The 18,500-nt window shown below is 46.7% G+C and overlaps 1 protein-coding gene across 1 annotated transcript; it reads left to right on the forward strand.

Annotated features, from left to right (window-relative positions):
- Positions 1 to 406: 406 nt before the first annotated feature.
- On the forward strand, positions 407 to 18,278 carry msh2 (mutS homolog 2 (E. coli); the record flags this gene model as incomplete). The annotated part of the gene is made up of 16 exons (XM_083636215.1): positions 407 to 614; positions 1,535 to 1,683; positions 3,495 to 3,776; positions 3,888 to 4,034; positions 5,270 to 5,419; positions 8,419 to 8,552; positions 8,902 to 9,101; positions 11,067 to 11,176; positions 11,303 to 11,426; positions 11,787 to 11,937; positions 12,031 to 12,128; positions 12,397 to 12,642; positions 13,166 to 13,370; positions 13,467 to 13,714; positions 16,254 to 16,417; positions 17,992 to 18,278. 16 exons carry the CDS (start codon positions 407 to 409, stop codon positions 18,166 to 18,168), a joined length of 2,793 nt encoding a protein of 930 aa, XP_083492341.1. The 3' UTR covers positions 18,169 to 18,278.
- Positions 18,279 to 18,500: the final 222 nt, after the last annotated feature.

Here is an 18,500-nt window from a genome sequence, read left to right on the forward strand (position 1 = left end):
GATTTTGTCACCCTACTGGTTCCAGCCTAGAGCCCGCCCTAGACCGGATGGCAGCGTTTCTAGCTCGTCAACTTTCACGTTAACTTGACAATTTGACCCAAGTATCAGAATCCTCTTTCACCGTTTTGACCGGTGTGTCAGGCGGTGGTGGCAGAGATGCGATATTGCATGAACGTTTTGTTTTATGTAACGCTAGCTTTGTTTTGATCAGACTCTAGTTTAGGTAACATCACCGCGTCAAGCTAACGGCAACAAAGACGTTGTTAGGCGCATTGCCATCCGGTGTAATTCTGGGTCCGGGGTTTACGCCCCCATGACAAAAAGCGGGGTGGAAGGTGCCCAGACTAGGGAACACAGTGGCAACGTAGTTTCCTGTTTGGCCCCAGCCGTGGCGGGAGTTTACAACATGGCGGTGCAGCCGAAGCAGAACCTGTCTATGGACACTGCAGCCGAGCATGGCTTTCTGAACTTCTTTTTCTCCATGCCGGAGAAACCAGACAGTACTTTCAGAATATTCGACCGCAATGACTACTACACTGTGCACGGGAAGGACGCCGTCTGGGCGGCGAAGGAAGTTTTCAAGACGACTGGGGTCATTAAAAATCTGGGCGCAGGTAGCTAACCTCTGTAACGTTAGCACGCTGCTAACCAAAACAACTAATTAAGCAGGGCAGGCTAGGTAAACGTATCTGTCACTGGTGGCAAGCTAAGCTTACTTGTTAGCAAGGCAAGCTAAATGTGTGATTTGTTATTGTTGATGCATCCAGAGACGGGATCAGCTAAGGTAGCTAACAGTAACGTTACTCTCAGGGGTGTCAAACATGCGGCCCGGGGCCAGATCCGGCCCCCCAAAGGGTCAAATGCGGCCCAAAAGATGACTTTGCAAAGTGTGAAAATTGCACTGAGAAGTCCTTCAATCCAATGTGATGCACTTGTTAAGGCTAAGAGGTACAAGGTTTCAGGAGAAAGTTAAATAATAAGTCGCCTATTCATGTTATCTGTATCTAAGCTATTTTTATGAAGGTGCTATAGTAAGCTATTTTTATGAAGGTGCTATATAATTGATCAAAGTATAGGCGCAGCCTAACGCTCTGCTACAATCACTAAATAGTCAGCTATTTTCATTAATGCACAGGTGGGTAAACTATCCAAGGTGAGTAGTCTAACCAGAAATGACAACGTTTGGGTTTGCAGGTGGTGTAGGAAGTAGGACAGTCACAGTGCTTCTCAAAGTGGGGTCCGGGGACCCCCAGGAGTCCTTGAGGGGGTCCCCAGCAAAACGGGGAATCGAGTAATTTATTTTAACAAATTCCATCCATAAGTAACAATGTATTTGGTAATGGCTTTCATACACTTTATGTATGTGATAAAACATCTAAAGGCAACAATCTTATCGGATAGGCGACCATGGGACAAAGTTTTATCAATTTGGGGCTCTGTGGTCTAATTTGTGTGAGATGGGTCCTTGACATGGAAAAAGTTTGAGAACTACTGATGGGCTATGCTGACTTTAATTATGCGTGTTGTTCACCAGGGAGCCGCAAGCTGGAGGGTGTGGTCCTGAGCAAGATGAACTTTGAGGCCTTTGTGAGAGACCTGCTGCTGGTCAGGCAATACAGAGTAGAAGTGTACAAGAACCACAGCAAGAGCAGTAAAGAGCATGACTGGAAGATTGGGTACAAGGTAGGTAATATTGACTCTGTTGCTGACTAATAAGAATGTTTAAACTGTCTGTAGCATTCTCTGACCATTGTCTTAGGACAGGGGTTTTCAAAGTGTGGGAGAGTGAGCCTCCCCTCAGAGAACATATAAACAGCCCCCCCCCCCCACCACCACCACCACCACCCCCCAATTATTATTGTCATTATTACTATTATTGGTGGTGGGTTCCACTCAGGCTTAAAAATAACTTCCAAAAATGCTGTAATCATCTTATACTTTATATAGTATGGGGCGACAGGGCCTTCTCAGTTGCCGCACCCACCCTCTGGAACACTCTCCCCAGCCACATCCGTCAATCTCAGTCCATAACATCCTTCAAACAGGCCCTCAAGACCCACCTCTTCAACCTCGCCTTCTCCTCCTAACCTCACTCCACTCTACCTACTGTCCCCACCTTTCATGAATGTTTCCAAATTAAAGTATTTATTTCTGTGTTTTCTGTAAAGCGACTTTGAGTATTTAGAAAAGCGCTATATAAGATAAATGTATTATTATTATTATTATTATTATATACATTTAGGCTCAACGCGTTACAGTTATGCAGTGCAAACACTAAAATATTGACTTAACATAATTTTCTCTTGGGGTTATTTAGGTAAGGTAATATATATCTATGACATTTTCTCACAGAAATGACACATGATGATGACAAATATACAGGCAATGCAGCAGGATGCATTCGCCATTGTAAATAAGAATTTGTTCTTAATGACTTACCTGGTTAAATAAAATAAAATACATTTTACTTTAGCAATGTGTTCATGCAAAGCTGACATCTTTATTGCCATATTAAATTTCATGTTTTCAACGTGTAAAGTGGAGGGGAGCACTTCAAGTGTGGTCACCCTTGGCCCTCGGGCACCACACTGTTATTCTGGGCTGACTGTATAACTTTATTTTTTTATAAATAATTATGAGAGGGGTGCCCCCCCCCCCCCCATCCCCCACTTGAGCACCTGCCCCAAATTGTCTGCACGCCGCTGGTGATAAGATTGTCTGATTGCAGCATCTTTATAATTTATTCATTGTTGACAGCGGTCATATTCTCCATGATAGTAGCTCTACTGTAGGCAGAAGTTGCGAGGGTTTTGTTTCATTTTACTTTTTACCAAATTACTGGAGGCAAATTACCGCTCGTTAATGACACGTATCAGCTCTGCCTCACAGTCTTTGATTGACAGGTGATAGAAGCATGCTTGGCACAGGGAAATGTCCGTCAGAACCTTGTGAATACAGAGCCAGTTAAATGACAGAAATCTGTTCAGATTTGGGGATTCAAGAGCAGGCTAATTACTGAGAGGTCTGTTCAGAAGCACATTCTGGTTCACCTGGTGCTGTGGTACACGCCAACTCCCTTCCTCTGTCTCTGTCTCTCTCTCCCCCACACACACTCGCTGTCACCATTACGCAATGCCAAATACGCACACTGGTCCTGACCATAGACTGTATTTATTATTATTAAAAAAAAAAAGTAGGCTACACACATTCTTATGATTTCAGCAGTCTAAAAAAAATCTCTGGGAATTTATATTTTCCATCCCGGGAGACGAGTCTCCTGGCCAATCCGGGAGAGTTGGCAGAGCTATCTGGTCCGCTTGCTTTTTACCTGGTGTGAAACTGAACCAAACCAGCTGAAAAACTAAACAATGGATCATTTTTGCATTTGGTGTGTGAATCAAAGAACCGGACTAGGCTGGTCTGAAAACATCCTCAGTCTTCCATGACGAACTGTCTGTCCCTCTCATCCCCTCTGTCACTTCATCCAAACTCAGGCATCTCCAGGAAACTTGACTCAGTTTGAGGAGATTCTGTTTGGGAGTGGAGCTGGAGCCGAGGGCTGCGCTGGGGTTGTGGCTGTCCGGCTGGCTACAGGGGCTGACGGACAGCGCGTGGTGGCTGTGGGCTATGTGGACGCAGCCCAGAGGACCATGGGAGTGTGTGAGTTTCCAGATAACGAGATCTTTTCCAACCTGGAGTCCCTGCTCGTCCAAATCAGCCCCAAGGAGTGTCTCTTAGCCCAGGGGGATGGCAGTGACAGTGCTAAACTACGCGAGGTATGTGTGTGTCAGGGTCGTGATTATGAACAAAAAAAAAAAGCGATAGAAAGCAACAACTATGCCAAATTTGAAACAACCAAACAGTGTAATTATGATGTGTCTGTGTAGGTGGTGCAGCGTGGTGGCATGCTGGTCTCTGACAGGAAGAGAGCAGAGTTCAGCAGCAAGGACATGGTCCAGGATCTCAACAGACTGCTGAGGGCCAAGAAAGGACAGGCTGTGGCCAGCAACACGTTACCTGAGCTAGACAAACAGGTACATGTGACAATTCAAAGAAAAGTAAGATACACAATATACCACTCCTTACCAGAAACCGTATCACACACAATACTTCAATACTTACTACCAACGACAACACAGTACAGTTGGTAATTTGCTTTGTTTGTTTATTTATTTATTTTATCAAGTGCTGTTATCTTTGACACAAAGTGCTTGATTTAGTACTATAGATACAGGTTAGTTGTTTGTTTGACAAATGAAGGCATTTCAAATAGAGTGCCTTAGATAATTATCCATCCAGGTATAGGGATCCTTTTATTAGCCTATTGACAATATAAGACAATACAAGTATCCCCCCCAAAAAACACACACACACAAAAACACGGTGCTGTGTTCATGTGCTGTGCGACAACTGAAAAAGTTGGTAGCACCAGTGGAGAAGTTAAACGGGAAACATGCTACAGTGACAAAGCCCTCGTCGAATGTGCAGCTGGCGTGCAGCTCCCCGAAAAATGTGACTCGACGCAGCTGACGCGAACAACGGATAATGTAGATGGGCAGATAACAGGAGAGTGAACGCTATTACCAAGTATATGCGCACTAAAATCTCTCCATGGGCTAACTCTAGTCATTGAAATCATAGTGAAATCACACAATTTACTCATTTTGCTGGGGACTCCCCTGCGCTCCCCTCATCAAGCTGACGTTTGATTATATAGGTCTAGCTGCCATCGGCAAGGCTCCAAGTAAAGTCCAGGCTGACGTTGGAGCATGTTCCTCGCATTAATCTGGAACCCTGCGGGTAATAGATCCTCTCTTATGTCAAGGACCTCAGTCCTCTGCGTGTTCTCATCAGTTGACTCTCAGCTGCAGCCTGCTGTCTGTGGGCATTACATTACTGTTGCTGCTCTAGAAACACTTAGTTATATTTAAAATATAAAATACATTCTAATAATGTCCTGAATTTATTCTTTTTTCTAATAATATATATTTTTTAAAGCAATTATTTTGTAATGAAAACAAACCAATAAGAGTATCGATAAGTGAGGGATGCTAACAAGGTCTGCTGCACAACCTAGACACCAGTCCCCCCAAAATCACGCCAGCACCCATGATTACAGTAATATAAGCTCTCCCAAGAAGCAATATTCTGCCTAACATCCTTCCAAAGTAATATGGCCTGATTGACAATTATAATACCCTGTGTGTGTGTGTGTGTGTGTGTTTGTGTGTGTGTGTGTGTGTGTGTGTGTGTGTGTGTGTGTTCCCAGGTGGCTATGTCGTGCTTGGCTGCAGTGGTGCGCTTCCTGGAACTGCTCTCCGATGAGTCCAACTTCAACTCGTTCAGTCTGACCCCTCTGAACCTGGGTCAGTACATGAGGCTGGACAACGCGGCCGTGCTGGCACTTAACCTCTTCCAGGTCAGACCCAGCATCATATGATCTTACACCTACTCTCATCTTGTTTATTTATACAGTCATACGAATTCAACCTCCCTCGCTCTGGTTGGCAGGGTTCAGACATGGTTCTTGAAGTGCTTGGATTTTGAGGGGAGGGGGGGAGGAATCAAGTACTGGAATACCTTGAAAATTGCCCCTTGTTAACAAAGTGCTTGAAAAGTCCTTGGAATTCACATGAACCACATAACACTGTCTTCATTTTGGACCAAAGTTTTGTTCATCAAGTGATGATGATTAAATTGCTCAGAATCAGAACTCGCTCAGCTTTTTTCTTTTTTCCTCTTCTTCCCTGACGTGTCTCCGTCACTCCCCGTGCATACAGTAAAGCTGTCTCCACCTGATCATACAGTAAAGCTGTCTCCACCTGATCATACAGTAAAGCTGTCTCCACCTGATCATACAGTAAAGCTGTCTCCACCTGATCATACAGTAAAGCTGTCTCCACCTGATCATACAGTAAAGCTGTCTCCACCTGATCATACAGTAAAGCTGTCTCCACCTGATCATACAGTAAAGCTGTCTCCACCTGATCATACAGTAAAGCTGCCTCCACCTGATCATATAGTAAAGCTGTCTCCACCTGATCATACAGTAAAGCTGCCTCCACCTGATCATACAGTAAAGCTGCCTGCACCTGATCATACAGTAAAGCTGCCTGCACCTGATCATACAGTAAAGCTGTCTCCACCTGATCATACAGTAAAGCTGTCTCCACCTGATCATACAGTAAAGCTGTCTCCACCTGATCATACAGTAAAGCTGTCTCCACCTGATCATACAGTAAAGCTGTCTCCACCTGATCATACAGTAAAGCTGTCTCCACCTGATCATACAGTAAAGCTGTCTCCACCTGATCATACAGTAAAGCTGCCTGCACCTGATCATACAGTAAAGCTACCTCCACCTGATCATACAGTAAAGCTACCTCCACCTGATCATACAGTAAAGCTGTCTCCACCTGATCATACAGTAAAGCTGTCTCCACCTGATCATACAGTAAAGCTGTCTCCACCTGATCATACAGTAAAGCTGCCTCCACCTGATCATACAGTAAAGCTGTCTCCACCTGATCATACAGTAAAGCTACCTCCACCTGATCATACAGTAAAGCTGTCTCCACCTGATCATACAGTAAAGCTGCCTCCACCTGATCATACAGTAAAGCTGTCTCCACCTGATCATACAGTAAAGCTGCCTCCACCTGATCATACAGTAAAGCTGTCTCCACCTGATCATACAGTAAAGCTGCCTCCACCTGATCATACAGTAAAGCTGCCTCCACCTGATCATACAGTAAAGCTGCCTCCACCTGATCATACAGTAAAGCTGTCTCCACCTGATCATACAGTAAAGCTGTCTCCACCTGATCATACAGTAAAGCTGTCTCCACCTGATCATACAGTAAAGCTGCCTCCACCTGATCATACAGTAAAGCTGTCTCCACCTGATCATACAGTAAAGCTGTCTCCACCTGATCATATAGTAAAGCTGTCTCCACCTGATCATACAGTAAAGCTGTCTCCACCTGATCATATAGTAAAGCTGCCTCCACCTGATCATACAGTAAAGCTGTCTCCACCTGATCATATAGTAAAGCTGTCTCCACCTGATCATACAGTAAAGCTGCCTCCACCTGATCATACAGTAAAGCTGCCTCCACCACAGGTCAAAGTTGAAACAATTTGAACTTTGAGCGCAGCGCAAGGTGGCAAATTCGAGCGGTGCGCGACGCCAAGTGTAGTGCTGCCGCGTAGTTGGGAGGCACTGCTCTCCCCGTAGGAAAAGACAGCGGGCGCACAGCTGTTTTACCGCGGATCATGTGGACCTTCTTGCTGCTTGATGGTGCAGTGACTCTCATGTTACACTATGGCATGCAGCACACCTGCAGCATGCTGTGACATTTGTCATAGAACCTTTGGCTATAATAACTTCACACAAGGGCCAAACAACAACGATCGCTAAATGCAGCATCTTCAGTATCAAAGTAAAGGATGCTGGCTCGACCACATCAAACTTTACCAAACACCTGACAGGTCAGTCATGTGAAAGTTAACGTTGGCTGCTATGGACGGTTAGCAAACATGTTAGCAGATGATAAAGCAATCATTACAACTAGAAGAGACTTGAGAGTGAGACTTGGACTTTGAAAAAATGACTTGATAATCACTGTATACTCTTTGATAGTGTGCACATATCAAGTCCAATCTGTAATAGTCAGCATTTCACTCCCGCTCGCTTCTCACAGTCTTGCTCCTGTCTCCTCCTGCTCCTGTATCACACATGATTCAGCTGGATGTGAGAACAGACACCCAGTCTGGCCTGCTGTTTGCTACATTTAGCAGCACTCAAACTCAATATTTAACATTAACATTAGGCAAATCGTTTTTACCATCCAGCTCACAGGATTGATGTTCAGGGATATAAACTAGTTGCAAACTTTTATGTCTGCCCTGTCAACTTTTTCACTACCCATGACTTTGCATCCCTGGATGGCATTTATATTTAAAAATTAATAATTTGCTTTGCGTGAAGTACTTGAAAAAATACTTGAAACTTGAATTTCATCTTGTATTGTCTGTTTTATTTTTGTATTTATTTATTTGAGGGACAATGCACATTCATGAACGTTACTGTAAATGCACCAGTGTTAGCCAGATGGCTAATTGTCAAATGCTGTCCATTGGAACTCCAGTTAGAATTGCCAGTGACACACACTGACAGGAGTATTAACCCTAACATACATGTGCTTTGATGGTGGGAGGAAGCCGGAACACCCGGAGGAAACCCACACGAACACGGGGAGAACATGCAAACTCCACACAGAAAGGACCTGGAACGGACCGAGATTAGAACCAGGACCTTTGTGCTGTGAGGCAGCAGTGTTAACCACTGAGCCATAAGGGTATGCACCCTGGGTTGAGTTTAATTCTGACACATGCTGTTCCGATTGTGTCCTCCAGGGTGCACCTGATGACACCAGCGGAGCTCACTCATTGGCTGGTCTGTTGAACAAGTGCCGTACCCCGCAGGGCCAGCGGCTGGTCAACCAGTGGATCAAGCAACCACTCATGGACAAGACCAGAATAGAGGAGAGGTAATACAAGGGTGGAATATAAATGTCTAGGTCAGATATATGATTATCTGGAACTATCAACACCAAAATCAGATCTTTTCAAATCAGATTTGGGCCGCTTTCATATGTGATCCTCTAACCCTGATACCTATCTGATCTAGACGCAGTGGGCTGTTGTCACTATTGGTTAAAAAACAGAGATGGTGTTAAATAATACAGCCATGTCTTTGGCCATTTTCCCCTTCTTTCTCCTTGTGATTCCAATTCCCTTAAAGCAATATATTCTGTTATCCTCTTACTGTGCCGTCATTGACATGTGTTTGTGTGCATGTGCGCGCGCGCGCGTGTGTGTGTGTGTCCGTGTGTCTAGGCTGGACCTGGTGGAGAGTTTTGTGTGCGACTCTGAGCTGAGGCAGACGTGCCAAGAGGACCTGCTGCGGCGCTTCCCTGATCTTCACCGCCTTAGCAAGAAGTTCCACCGTCGCTCTGCAACGCTGCAGGACTGCTACCGCGTCTACCAAGCCGTCAGCCAGATCCCTGCCCTCATCTTAGCCCTGGAGAGATACTCCGGTACACACACACAAACATACACACTCACACATACACACTCACACACACAAACATACACACACAAACATACACACTCACACACACAAAGTGCAATTGCAGATCACACAGTTTACATCCATTCCCCCCTACCTGCCTACCAGAGCTCACGAGCGGAGTTGAACGATGAAAATGACGTTCCTTTCTACCCGCTCGGCTGCTCACGGCTGCTCCGCTCCACGCTCAACACAGATTTTACCCAGCTCCGCTCCAAAAAAAGAAAAAAGATGCGCTGTATTTTAACTTGAGTTTAAACACAAGCCTGGCATCACCAACTCAACTCAAACTTTAAGGTTAATGTTTCGTGGGCGTCGTGGTGGCTCACTTGGTAGAACGTGGCAGGTGGTAGACCCTACCCGCAGCACTGCAGGTGGTAGACCGTACCCACAGCACAGCAGGTGGTAGACCCTACCCGCAGCACTGCAGGTGGTAGACCCTACCTGCAGCACTGCAGGTGGTAGACCATACCCGCAGCACAGCAGGTGGTAGACCATACCCGCAGCACTGCAGGTGGTAGACCGTACCCACAGCACAGCAGGTGGTAGACCCTACCTGCAGCACTGCAGGTGGTAGACCATACCCGCAGCACTGCAGGTGGTAGACCGTACCCACAGCACAGCAGGTGGTAGACCATACCCGCAGCACTGCAGGTGGTAGACCATACCCGCAGCACTGCAGGTGGTAGACCATACCCGCAGCACTGCAGGTGGTAGACCCTACCCGCAGCACAACAGGTGGTAGACCCTACCCGCAGCACTGCAGGTGGTAGACCGTACCCACAGCACAGCAGGTGGTAGACCCTACCTGCAGCACTGCAGGTGGTAGACCCTACCTGCAGCACTGCAGGTGGTAGACCATTCCCGCAGCACAGCAGGTGGTAGACCCTACCCGCAGCACTGCAGGTGGTAGACCGTACCCACAGCACAGCAGGTGGTAGACCCTACCCGCAGCACTGCAGGTGGTAGACCATACCCGCAGCACTGCAGGTGGTAGACCATACCCGCAGCACTGCAGGTGGTAGACCCTACCCGCAGCACAGCAGGTGGTAGACCCTACCCGCAGCACTGCAGGTGGTAGACCGTACCCATAGCACAGCAGGTGGTAGACCCTACCCGCAGCACTGCAGGTGGTAGACCCTACCTGCAGCACTGCAGGTGGTAGACCATTCCCGCAGCACAGCAGGTGGTAGACCCTACCCGCAGCACTGCAGGTGGTAGACCGTACCCACAGCACAGCAGGTGGTAGACCCTACCCGCAGCACTGCAGGTGGTAGACCATACCCGCAGCACAGCAGGTGGTAGACCCTACCCGCAGCACAGCAGGTGGTAGACCATACCCGCAGCACTGCAGGTGGTAGACCATACCCGCAGCACTGCAGGTGGTAGACCATACCCGCAGCACTGCAGGTGGTAGACCATACCCGCAGCACAGCAGGTGGTAGACCCTACCTGCAACACAGCAGGTGGTAGACCCTACCCGCAGCACAGCAGGTGGTAGACCCTACCTGCAGCACAGCAGGTGGTAGACCATACCCGCAGCACAGCAGGTGGTAGACCCTACCCGCAGCACAGCAGGTGGTAGACCCTACCTGCAGCACAGCAGGTGGTAGACCCTACCCGCAGCACAGCAGGTGGTAGACCCTACCTGCAGCACAGCAGGTGGTAGACCCTACCCGCAGCACAGCAGGTGGTAGACCCTACCTGCAGCACAGCAGGTGGTAGACCCTACCCGCAGCACAGCAGGTGGTAGACCCTACCTGCAGCACAGCAGGTGGTAGACCCTACCCGCAGCACAGCAGGTGGTAGACCCTACCCGCAGTACAGCAGGTGGTAGACCCTACCCGCAGTACAGCAGGTGATAGACCCTACCCGCAGTTTTCCGTCATACATCGGCTTGATAAATGAGGGCCTGTGTTTGTTTGTTTTCAAGGCAGCTACCAGGCTCTGTTGGAGGCGGTGTTCCTCTCCCATTTCAGAGACCTGGAGAGTGACTTCACCAAGTACCAGGAGATGATTGAGACCACTCTGGACATGAACCAGGTCTTGTGCTTTATGTCTGTGCACTATCTATGTGAGCTACATTCTGTTCATTGTGTTTGTATATTATCAGTCCCATATGATGTGTCAATGTACTATTTCATATAGTTGGTCTGTATGCGTGTGTAGGTTGACCACCATGAGTTCCTGGTGAAGCCGTCGTTTGACCCGGTGTTGAGCGAGCTGAGAGAAAACATGGACTCGCTGGAAAAGAGCATGCAGGCAGTGCTGAACAGCGCAGCACGGGAACTAGGTGCATACTACACACACTACACACACACACACTACACACACACACATTTAGGATGGACGCTATATTATTTGTGCAGTGATCATTTACAGAGACATTGATTCTATTAATTAATCTAATGGATTAGTTACTCCTAGAGCAGCAGTTTGATACTGCACTGTGAAGGCTGTGAGGGTATGCATGCATTTTCTGATTAGGTTTCCAGGATATGGTGTGGCACAAATGCAAAACAAGCCAAAGCCAGAACTTGGTTTATCACATAACGTGGCTACTGGTGGCCATCAGGTTTATCATGTAATGTGGCTACATTATGCGCTGTGCTCATTTGAATTTGATCTCACAGTAATATAACCTTGTGTTCAGGTCTGGATGCTGGTAAAACGGTGAAGCTGGAGTCCAATGCCATGCTGGGCTACTACCTGAGGGTCACCTGCAAGGAAGAGAAGAGCCTGAGGAACAACAAGAAATTCACCACACTGGACGTCCAGAAGAACGGAGTGCGCTTCACAAACAGGTCCGGCTCCCTCCGTCTCACTCGTAATGTCAGAGCTCTTGCCAACCCTTCTGTTCTTCTGTCGTCTCACTGTCTACGTTCCCGTCTCCGCAGTAAACTGAGCTCTCTGAATGAGGAGTACACCAAGAGCCGAGAGGAGTACGAGGAGGCCCAGAATGCCATCGTCAAAGAGATCATCAGCATTGCCTCAGGTGATTAAGTTGGTCACACGGTGCTCACCCGCTGCAGCCAGCGTAGCATTGATTCAACATGACGTGGAAGCCCAACGGACTCCCTCTGTATTCACTTGAATTAGTGATTTCATTTTCCACAAAGTCATGTGAAGCATGAATTTGACTGTTGAAGTCATGTGAACTAGGTTGAACTTTCAGGTTTTTAGTAAGAAAAGTATATCAATAGGTTTGGAACCTACATGGCTGGTAGTCTTTCATTTAATTTCATTTCCAACATGGCCTCCAGGTTACGTGGACCCCCTGCAGATGCTGAGCGACGCCGTAGCGCAGCTGGACGCGACGGTGAGCTTTGCCGTGGCGTCCGTCTCGGCCCCCGTGCCCTACGTCCGGCCCCGCCTCCTGGACGACGGCGGCAGGCGGCTGGAGCTGCGGCAGGCCCGCCACCCCTGCATGGAGACTGACGCAGACACTGCCTTCATACCCAACGACATCAGCTTCACGCAGGGAGAGAAGAGCTTCTACATTATAACAGGTGTGTCGAGGTGTTTGAGAAAGGAGCCTACCACCATGCAGACCACAGGTTCAATTCCTGGTAGCGGTACTTCTGGCTGGGTTAAATGTTCCTACAGACACAATTGGCTGTGTCTGCTTGTGGGAAGCCGGTGGGGTATAAGTCCTCGTTGCTGCACTAGTGCCTCTTCTGGTTGGTCGGAGCGCTTCTTCTGGTGGGAGGGGAACTGGGCGGAATAGCGTGATCCTCCCATGCCCTACGTCCTCCCAGTGAAACTCCTCGCTGTCATAGGAAAATAAGCGACTGGCGACAGCACATGTATTGGAGGAAGCATTTGCTACTCTACGGCTCTCCCCAGATCGGCGGAGGGGGTGGAGCAGCGACTGGGACAGCAGGGGGAATTGGTCAAGTACAATTGGAGACAATTCTGGGGGGGGGGGGTGGGGGGATGAGAAGAGGAAATTGTCACTGATGAAGTTAGACACATTTGTGTTGTGGTCTGTGGATACACTTACCATAACTATCCTCTCTTCTGTCTCCCCAGGTCCAAATATGGGCGGCAAGTCGACGTTTATCCGGCAAGTGGGCGTGATCGCTCTGATGGCACAGATTGGTTGCTTCGTGCCGTGTGAGAAGGCGGAGCTTAGTGTGATTGATAGCGTGCTGGCCAGGGTGGGAGCAGGAGACAGCCAGGTCAAAGGAGTGTCTACCTTTATGTCGGAGATGCTGGAGACAGCTGCCATTCTGCGGTAGGGGCAGCATGCACACACACACACACACACACATATTGACTCCAACAACTCATGTACACACACTTCACATCTTCACGGCCCTTCTCTCTCAAGGTCGGCCACGGAGAAGTCGCTCATCATCATCGATGAGCTGGGCAGAGGCACGTCCACGTATGATGGCTTCGGTCTGGCCTGGGCCATCAGCGAACACATCGCCTCCAAGATCGGCTGCTTCTGCCTGTTCGCCACTCACTTCCACGAGCTGACCGCGCTGGCCGCACAGCAGCCCTCCGTGCACAACCTCCACGTCACCGCCTTGACCTCCCACAACACACTCACCATGCTGTACAGGGTCAAGCCGGGTCAGTGCACTACACACACACACACACACTCACAATGCTTTTTTGGACTTTATTCATTTATTTTTCCTCTTGAATTGAAAGTTGGTTCTCTATACATATTATATAGCCTGGGTAAACCCAGGTAAACTGGTAATTCGGTACTTTAATGGTTAACCATTTTTATTCAATCACCTAGCCTGGGTAAACCCAGCCTCCACGTGACCTCTATGTGCTATCAGTCATGAAGAAGGTCACGTGGAGGCTAGGTTTACCCAGGCTAGGTGATTGAATAAAAATGGTTAACCATTGAAGTACGTACCATTTTACCAGTACCAAGGCCCAATCCCAATTCTTTTCTTAACCCTCAAGCTCAACCCTCAATCTTAGTAGCCCTCAAAACTAAGTGTTAAGGGCTATCTTGCGACTTTAAAATGGGACAGCCCTTAAAGGCAGATACGTCTTCAGACTGTGGGGGGCAGCAATATGCCAAAGCTCCGGATCCAGTCTGTCAATTCAAAAGAAGAGGAAAAAAGCATCCCTACAAATATTTCCTTGATAATACAGATGTAGAAATTACGATAACCATTGTATTATCTTAGTTTAAATGTCATTTTATGGATTTCCGTTTTGGAGCCTAACACATTTGTTGTTGCTAACTATCGATAGTCAGTAGCCGTGCTGGTGCGGTCAAGCCATATTATTATTATTATATTATATTATAACATTGCTAACATTGCAACGTAGCCGAGTTAACACGGTCACCAGTTAAGCCGAAACATGTTATCGGCACTGCTGGATGTTGTAACTACTGACTACCGTGTTCATGTGATAATAGTTTGCAGTTATCTCCCATGCTTTTTATCTAAAGATCTATCATTAGATAAACACTGCAGTCAAGCCAGCCCTCACGTCGGAAAGCACGGTCATTCTAGCCCCCACTTGTTTTGTGGTGCGTAGCCTGGGAGATAACACTAGCCCGGTCATCTTCCGTGCAAACATTACACGTAGGCTGTATCTTGATAAAAACAACTCAACAACGACATTACCACCGAGAATTATGGCATTTCGTAACAACGTTAACAATGTTATAATATAATATAATAATAATATGGCTTGACCGCACCAGCACGGCTACTGACTATCGATAGTTAGCAACAACAATTGTTGTTAGGATTCCAAAACGGAAATCCATAAAATGACATTAAACTAAGCTAATACAATGGTTATCGTAATTTTTACATCTCTATTAACAAGGAAATACTTAACTTTGTAGGGCTGCTTTTTTCCTCCTTTCGCCGCCATCTTCCATCTGAATGGATCTAGCTGATGACACGCAAGGGATTCTGGGATCGCACTCACTGCCAATGGTGGTCCTGGAAAATCTCAAAAGTAAGGGCCATACAGCCCTTAAACTTCACCCTTAACTCAATACACTGAGAATCGGGACAGCACTAGCACTTCGCGGGAGTGCGCATTTTTGAGACTGAGGGTTAAGATTGAGGGTTAAGATAGGAATTGGGATTGGCCCCAAAACATATTTTTGTAGTCAGTCGCACCGATGTTGCCTGGAAACCTGATGAATCTGCGAGTTCATGTTTCATTTGCTGTGCGTCTGGCCCCCCTCCAATTCAGACACATTCCCACCTGGCCTAAAAACAGCCGAGCCAATCACAGCCCCTTTATTACACGCCTTTGTTTTACTACTCATCTGATTGGTCAATCACGGCATTCTACGTCTGTTATTTCTGTATAGCAAACCGCTGCTAGCAGACCGTTGCTATGAACAAATGTTCTGAGTCATCAATCCACAGGAAGAAGTCCAGTAAATGTAACGGTTGCTTCATGTCGGGGTCCTGCAGCATCACCCTGTTGGGGTTTATGCTGCGTTCATGTGCTCCTTGGATATATCATATTTACGAGTCGTGAGGACATAAACGGCCCTCAAATTTTGGGAAACTTGGATTATACGCGAGTTCCCGAGTTGTGAGGTTTCGGGACTAACACAAGGGCGGAAAGTATGGAGTCTGGGTTACCAATTGACTGTAAAAAGTGATATATTTTGTTATTCTGTTCATAGTAGCTATCATTTATTTTTAGTAGTTGCATATTATGGCTGATTTAGCTACCATAATGACCCACTTGCTTTTGGTAAGAAAACACCCGCTACGAGAAAACAACCTTACTTCTGGCATCCATGTTTTTTGCTCTTTCCGACCAAGAGCACTTGAATGCTGTCATGTCGTAATTACCACTGCACAACTGGTGAGTACGAGCTTCCGAGGAGCACGTGAATGCAGCATTATTTCGCGATAATGACCGGCTTCCTGTAACAGCTGATCTCATGGTGGTTGGAAAACAAGCAACAAGCAAGTTAGTCTGCTGTTTACATGTGTTTCAGTTGCTCTGCACTGCGTCACAAGTTTCTTTGCTCTGATTATTTGAGGGGAAAGCGCCCGTTGGTAACGGCTCATTCGCATTTTCGAATTGGTCTGGCGAGGTCAGGCTACCGATGGGACTTCACGCAATACCCTGAGATAATTGTGTGTGTGTGTGTGTTTAGGCGTGTGTGACCAGAGTTTTGGAATCCATGTCGCCGAGTTGGCTTGCTTCCCGCCATCAGTGGTTGCCATGGCGAAGGAGAAGGCCGAGGAGTTGGAGGAGTTCCAGGAGCCTGTGGAGCAGGAAGAGGGCCCTGAGGCCAAGAGATGCCGTACAGACAAACAGGTGGGGGCAGTTTCCCAATGTCACCACAGGGCTTTCACTTGGCCTCCCATTTGCATTTTCATATACACATTTCATTCATGTCCTTTCTGCATAGCTGGCATGGTGTGGGTGTGTCTGACTCAGTCGGTAGAGTTCAAGATGTGCACCAGTAGTCGAATCCTTGACTAGTTGGTAAAATTGACACTTGACATTAGAAATATTTTTTGAAGAATGGATTTTGATTTTGATTTTTTTTAACATGTATTAGATAGGACAGTAGGCAGACAGGAAAGGTGTTGAGAGAGAGAGGGGATGACATGCGGCAAAGGACTAAGCCTTTATGGTATGCGCTCTACCAGGTGGCCGGGACGCCCTGAAGAATGGATTATTTACAAGAATTACTTTTAAAAAAAATCCTGCCTAAAAGTGGTTAAGGGTTAAAAGTGGTTAAGGGTTAAAAGTGGTTAAGGTCCCTTTTTCAAGTAACTAGATTTATTGCACGCTCATTTCGTACGCCTTGCGTGCTCGACAGTTAAAGGGATAGCTCACTCTAAAATCCAAAATACATATTTTTCCTCTCACCTGTAGTGCTATTTATCCATGTAGATTGTTTTGGGATAGTTGCCTGGGTTTTGGAGAGATTGGCTGTAGAGATTGCTGCCTTCTCTCCAATACAATGGAACTGGATGGCACTCGGCTTGTGGTGCTCAAACCGCCAAATAAATACATTTTGAAAAACTCAACAGCAATGTCTCCAGAAATCATGACCCGGTTACTCAAGATAATCCACAGACCTTGTTGTGAGCAGTTTCATGTAGGAACTATTTTCCTTCAACCAAACTACACTCCCACATGAAACTAGCAGCAGCTAGAGCAGCAGCTAGCTATCGGGTGTAGTTCGGTCAAAAATAGTTCCTACATAAAACTGCTCACAACAAGTCTGTGGATTATCTTAAGTAACTGGGTCATGATTTCTGAAAAGAGACATTGCTGTTGAGTTTGTCAATTGTATTTTTTGGGCGCTTTGAGCACCACAAGCCAAGTGCCATCCAGTTCCATTGTATTGGAGAGAAGGCAGACATCTCTACGGCCGATATCTCCAAAACCCAGACAACTAACACAAAACAATCTAGATGGATAAGTAGCATTACAGGTGAGGAGAAAAATATGTATTTTGGATTTTAGGGTGAGCTGTCCCTTTAAGCAACTGAACAATTGTGTGCCGCACTGTGCAGAACCCCTCCTCCTTATAATAGTGAGATTGAGATTATAGCTAATCATTTTAATAGGTGGTGGGAGTTTGTTTCTATTTAAACAAGCCATGCATCCCACCCAATCAAAATTCACTCCTGAAAGCAGAGCAACAAATGTAAGTCCAATAGTTTGTCAATAGTTGATAATTGTGGAGCATGTAACTTGGTTGGGAATATGTGTAAAAAGCATTAATTTGGACTCTAAAATTAATCTCAATATATTAACTAATGTACTGGAGGATGGTTGTGAAGAAGTGTCTGTTTGTATGTAGTGATACTGTATCACTACATACAAGCAAGTGAACTAGTAGAGCTGAAGTTGCTGTTTGGCCTCTTCTTCAGATGGGGGAGAGACTGATCCAGGACTTCCTGGAGAAGGTGAAGTCACTTCCTGCTGCCAGCATGACTGAGGAAGAGCTGAAGGCGGAGCTCCGGGCAATGAAAGAGGAGTTGGTCACTAAAAATAACAGTTACATCACAGAGATCCTGGCACGATGTGCTCCTGCACAGACGGCTTGAGCTGGACACAACATTCACATGTCCAACATAGGTCAAATTCATCTAAGCTGGAGGACCACAAATTAGACTTAAGTTTTATAATGTTCTTTTTCAATAAAGAATTATTCCTGCATGTGTTGTTTGTGTGGCTCACCCCCCCCCCCCCCCACCCGAATAATTCCTATTCCAAACTGCTGTCTTTATTTATAGGTACTGTATAATAGCTCTGTGTGTTGTTACACAGGGCTGCACGACTTATCGCACACCAAATCAAGAAAGAACGTTGGCTTTTATCAATGGGTTATGCCATCTCAGTTGCAATGAAAAAGTAATATTTGCTCTGTAAAATGAAG

The sequence above is a fragment of the Poromitra crassiceps genome (assembly GCF_964638095.1).
Source record: "Poromitra crassiceps genome assembly, chromosome: 4".
NCBI classification, from domain to species: domain Eukaryota; kingdom Metazoa; phylum Chordata; class Actinopteri; order Beryciformes; family Melamphaidae; genus Poromitra; species Poromitra crassiceps.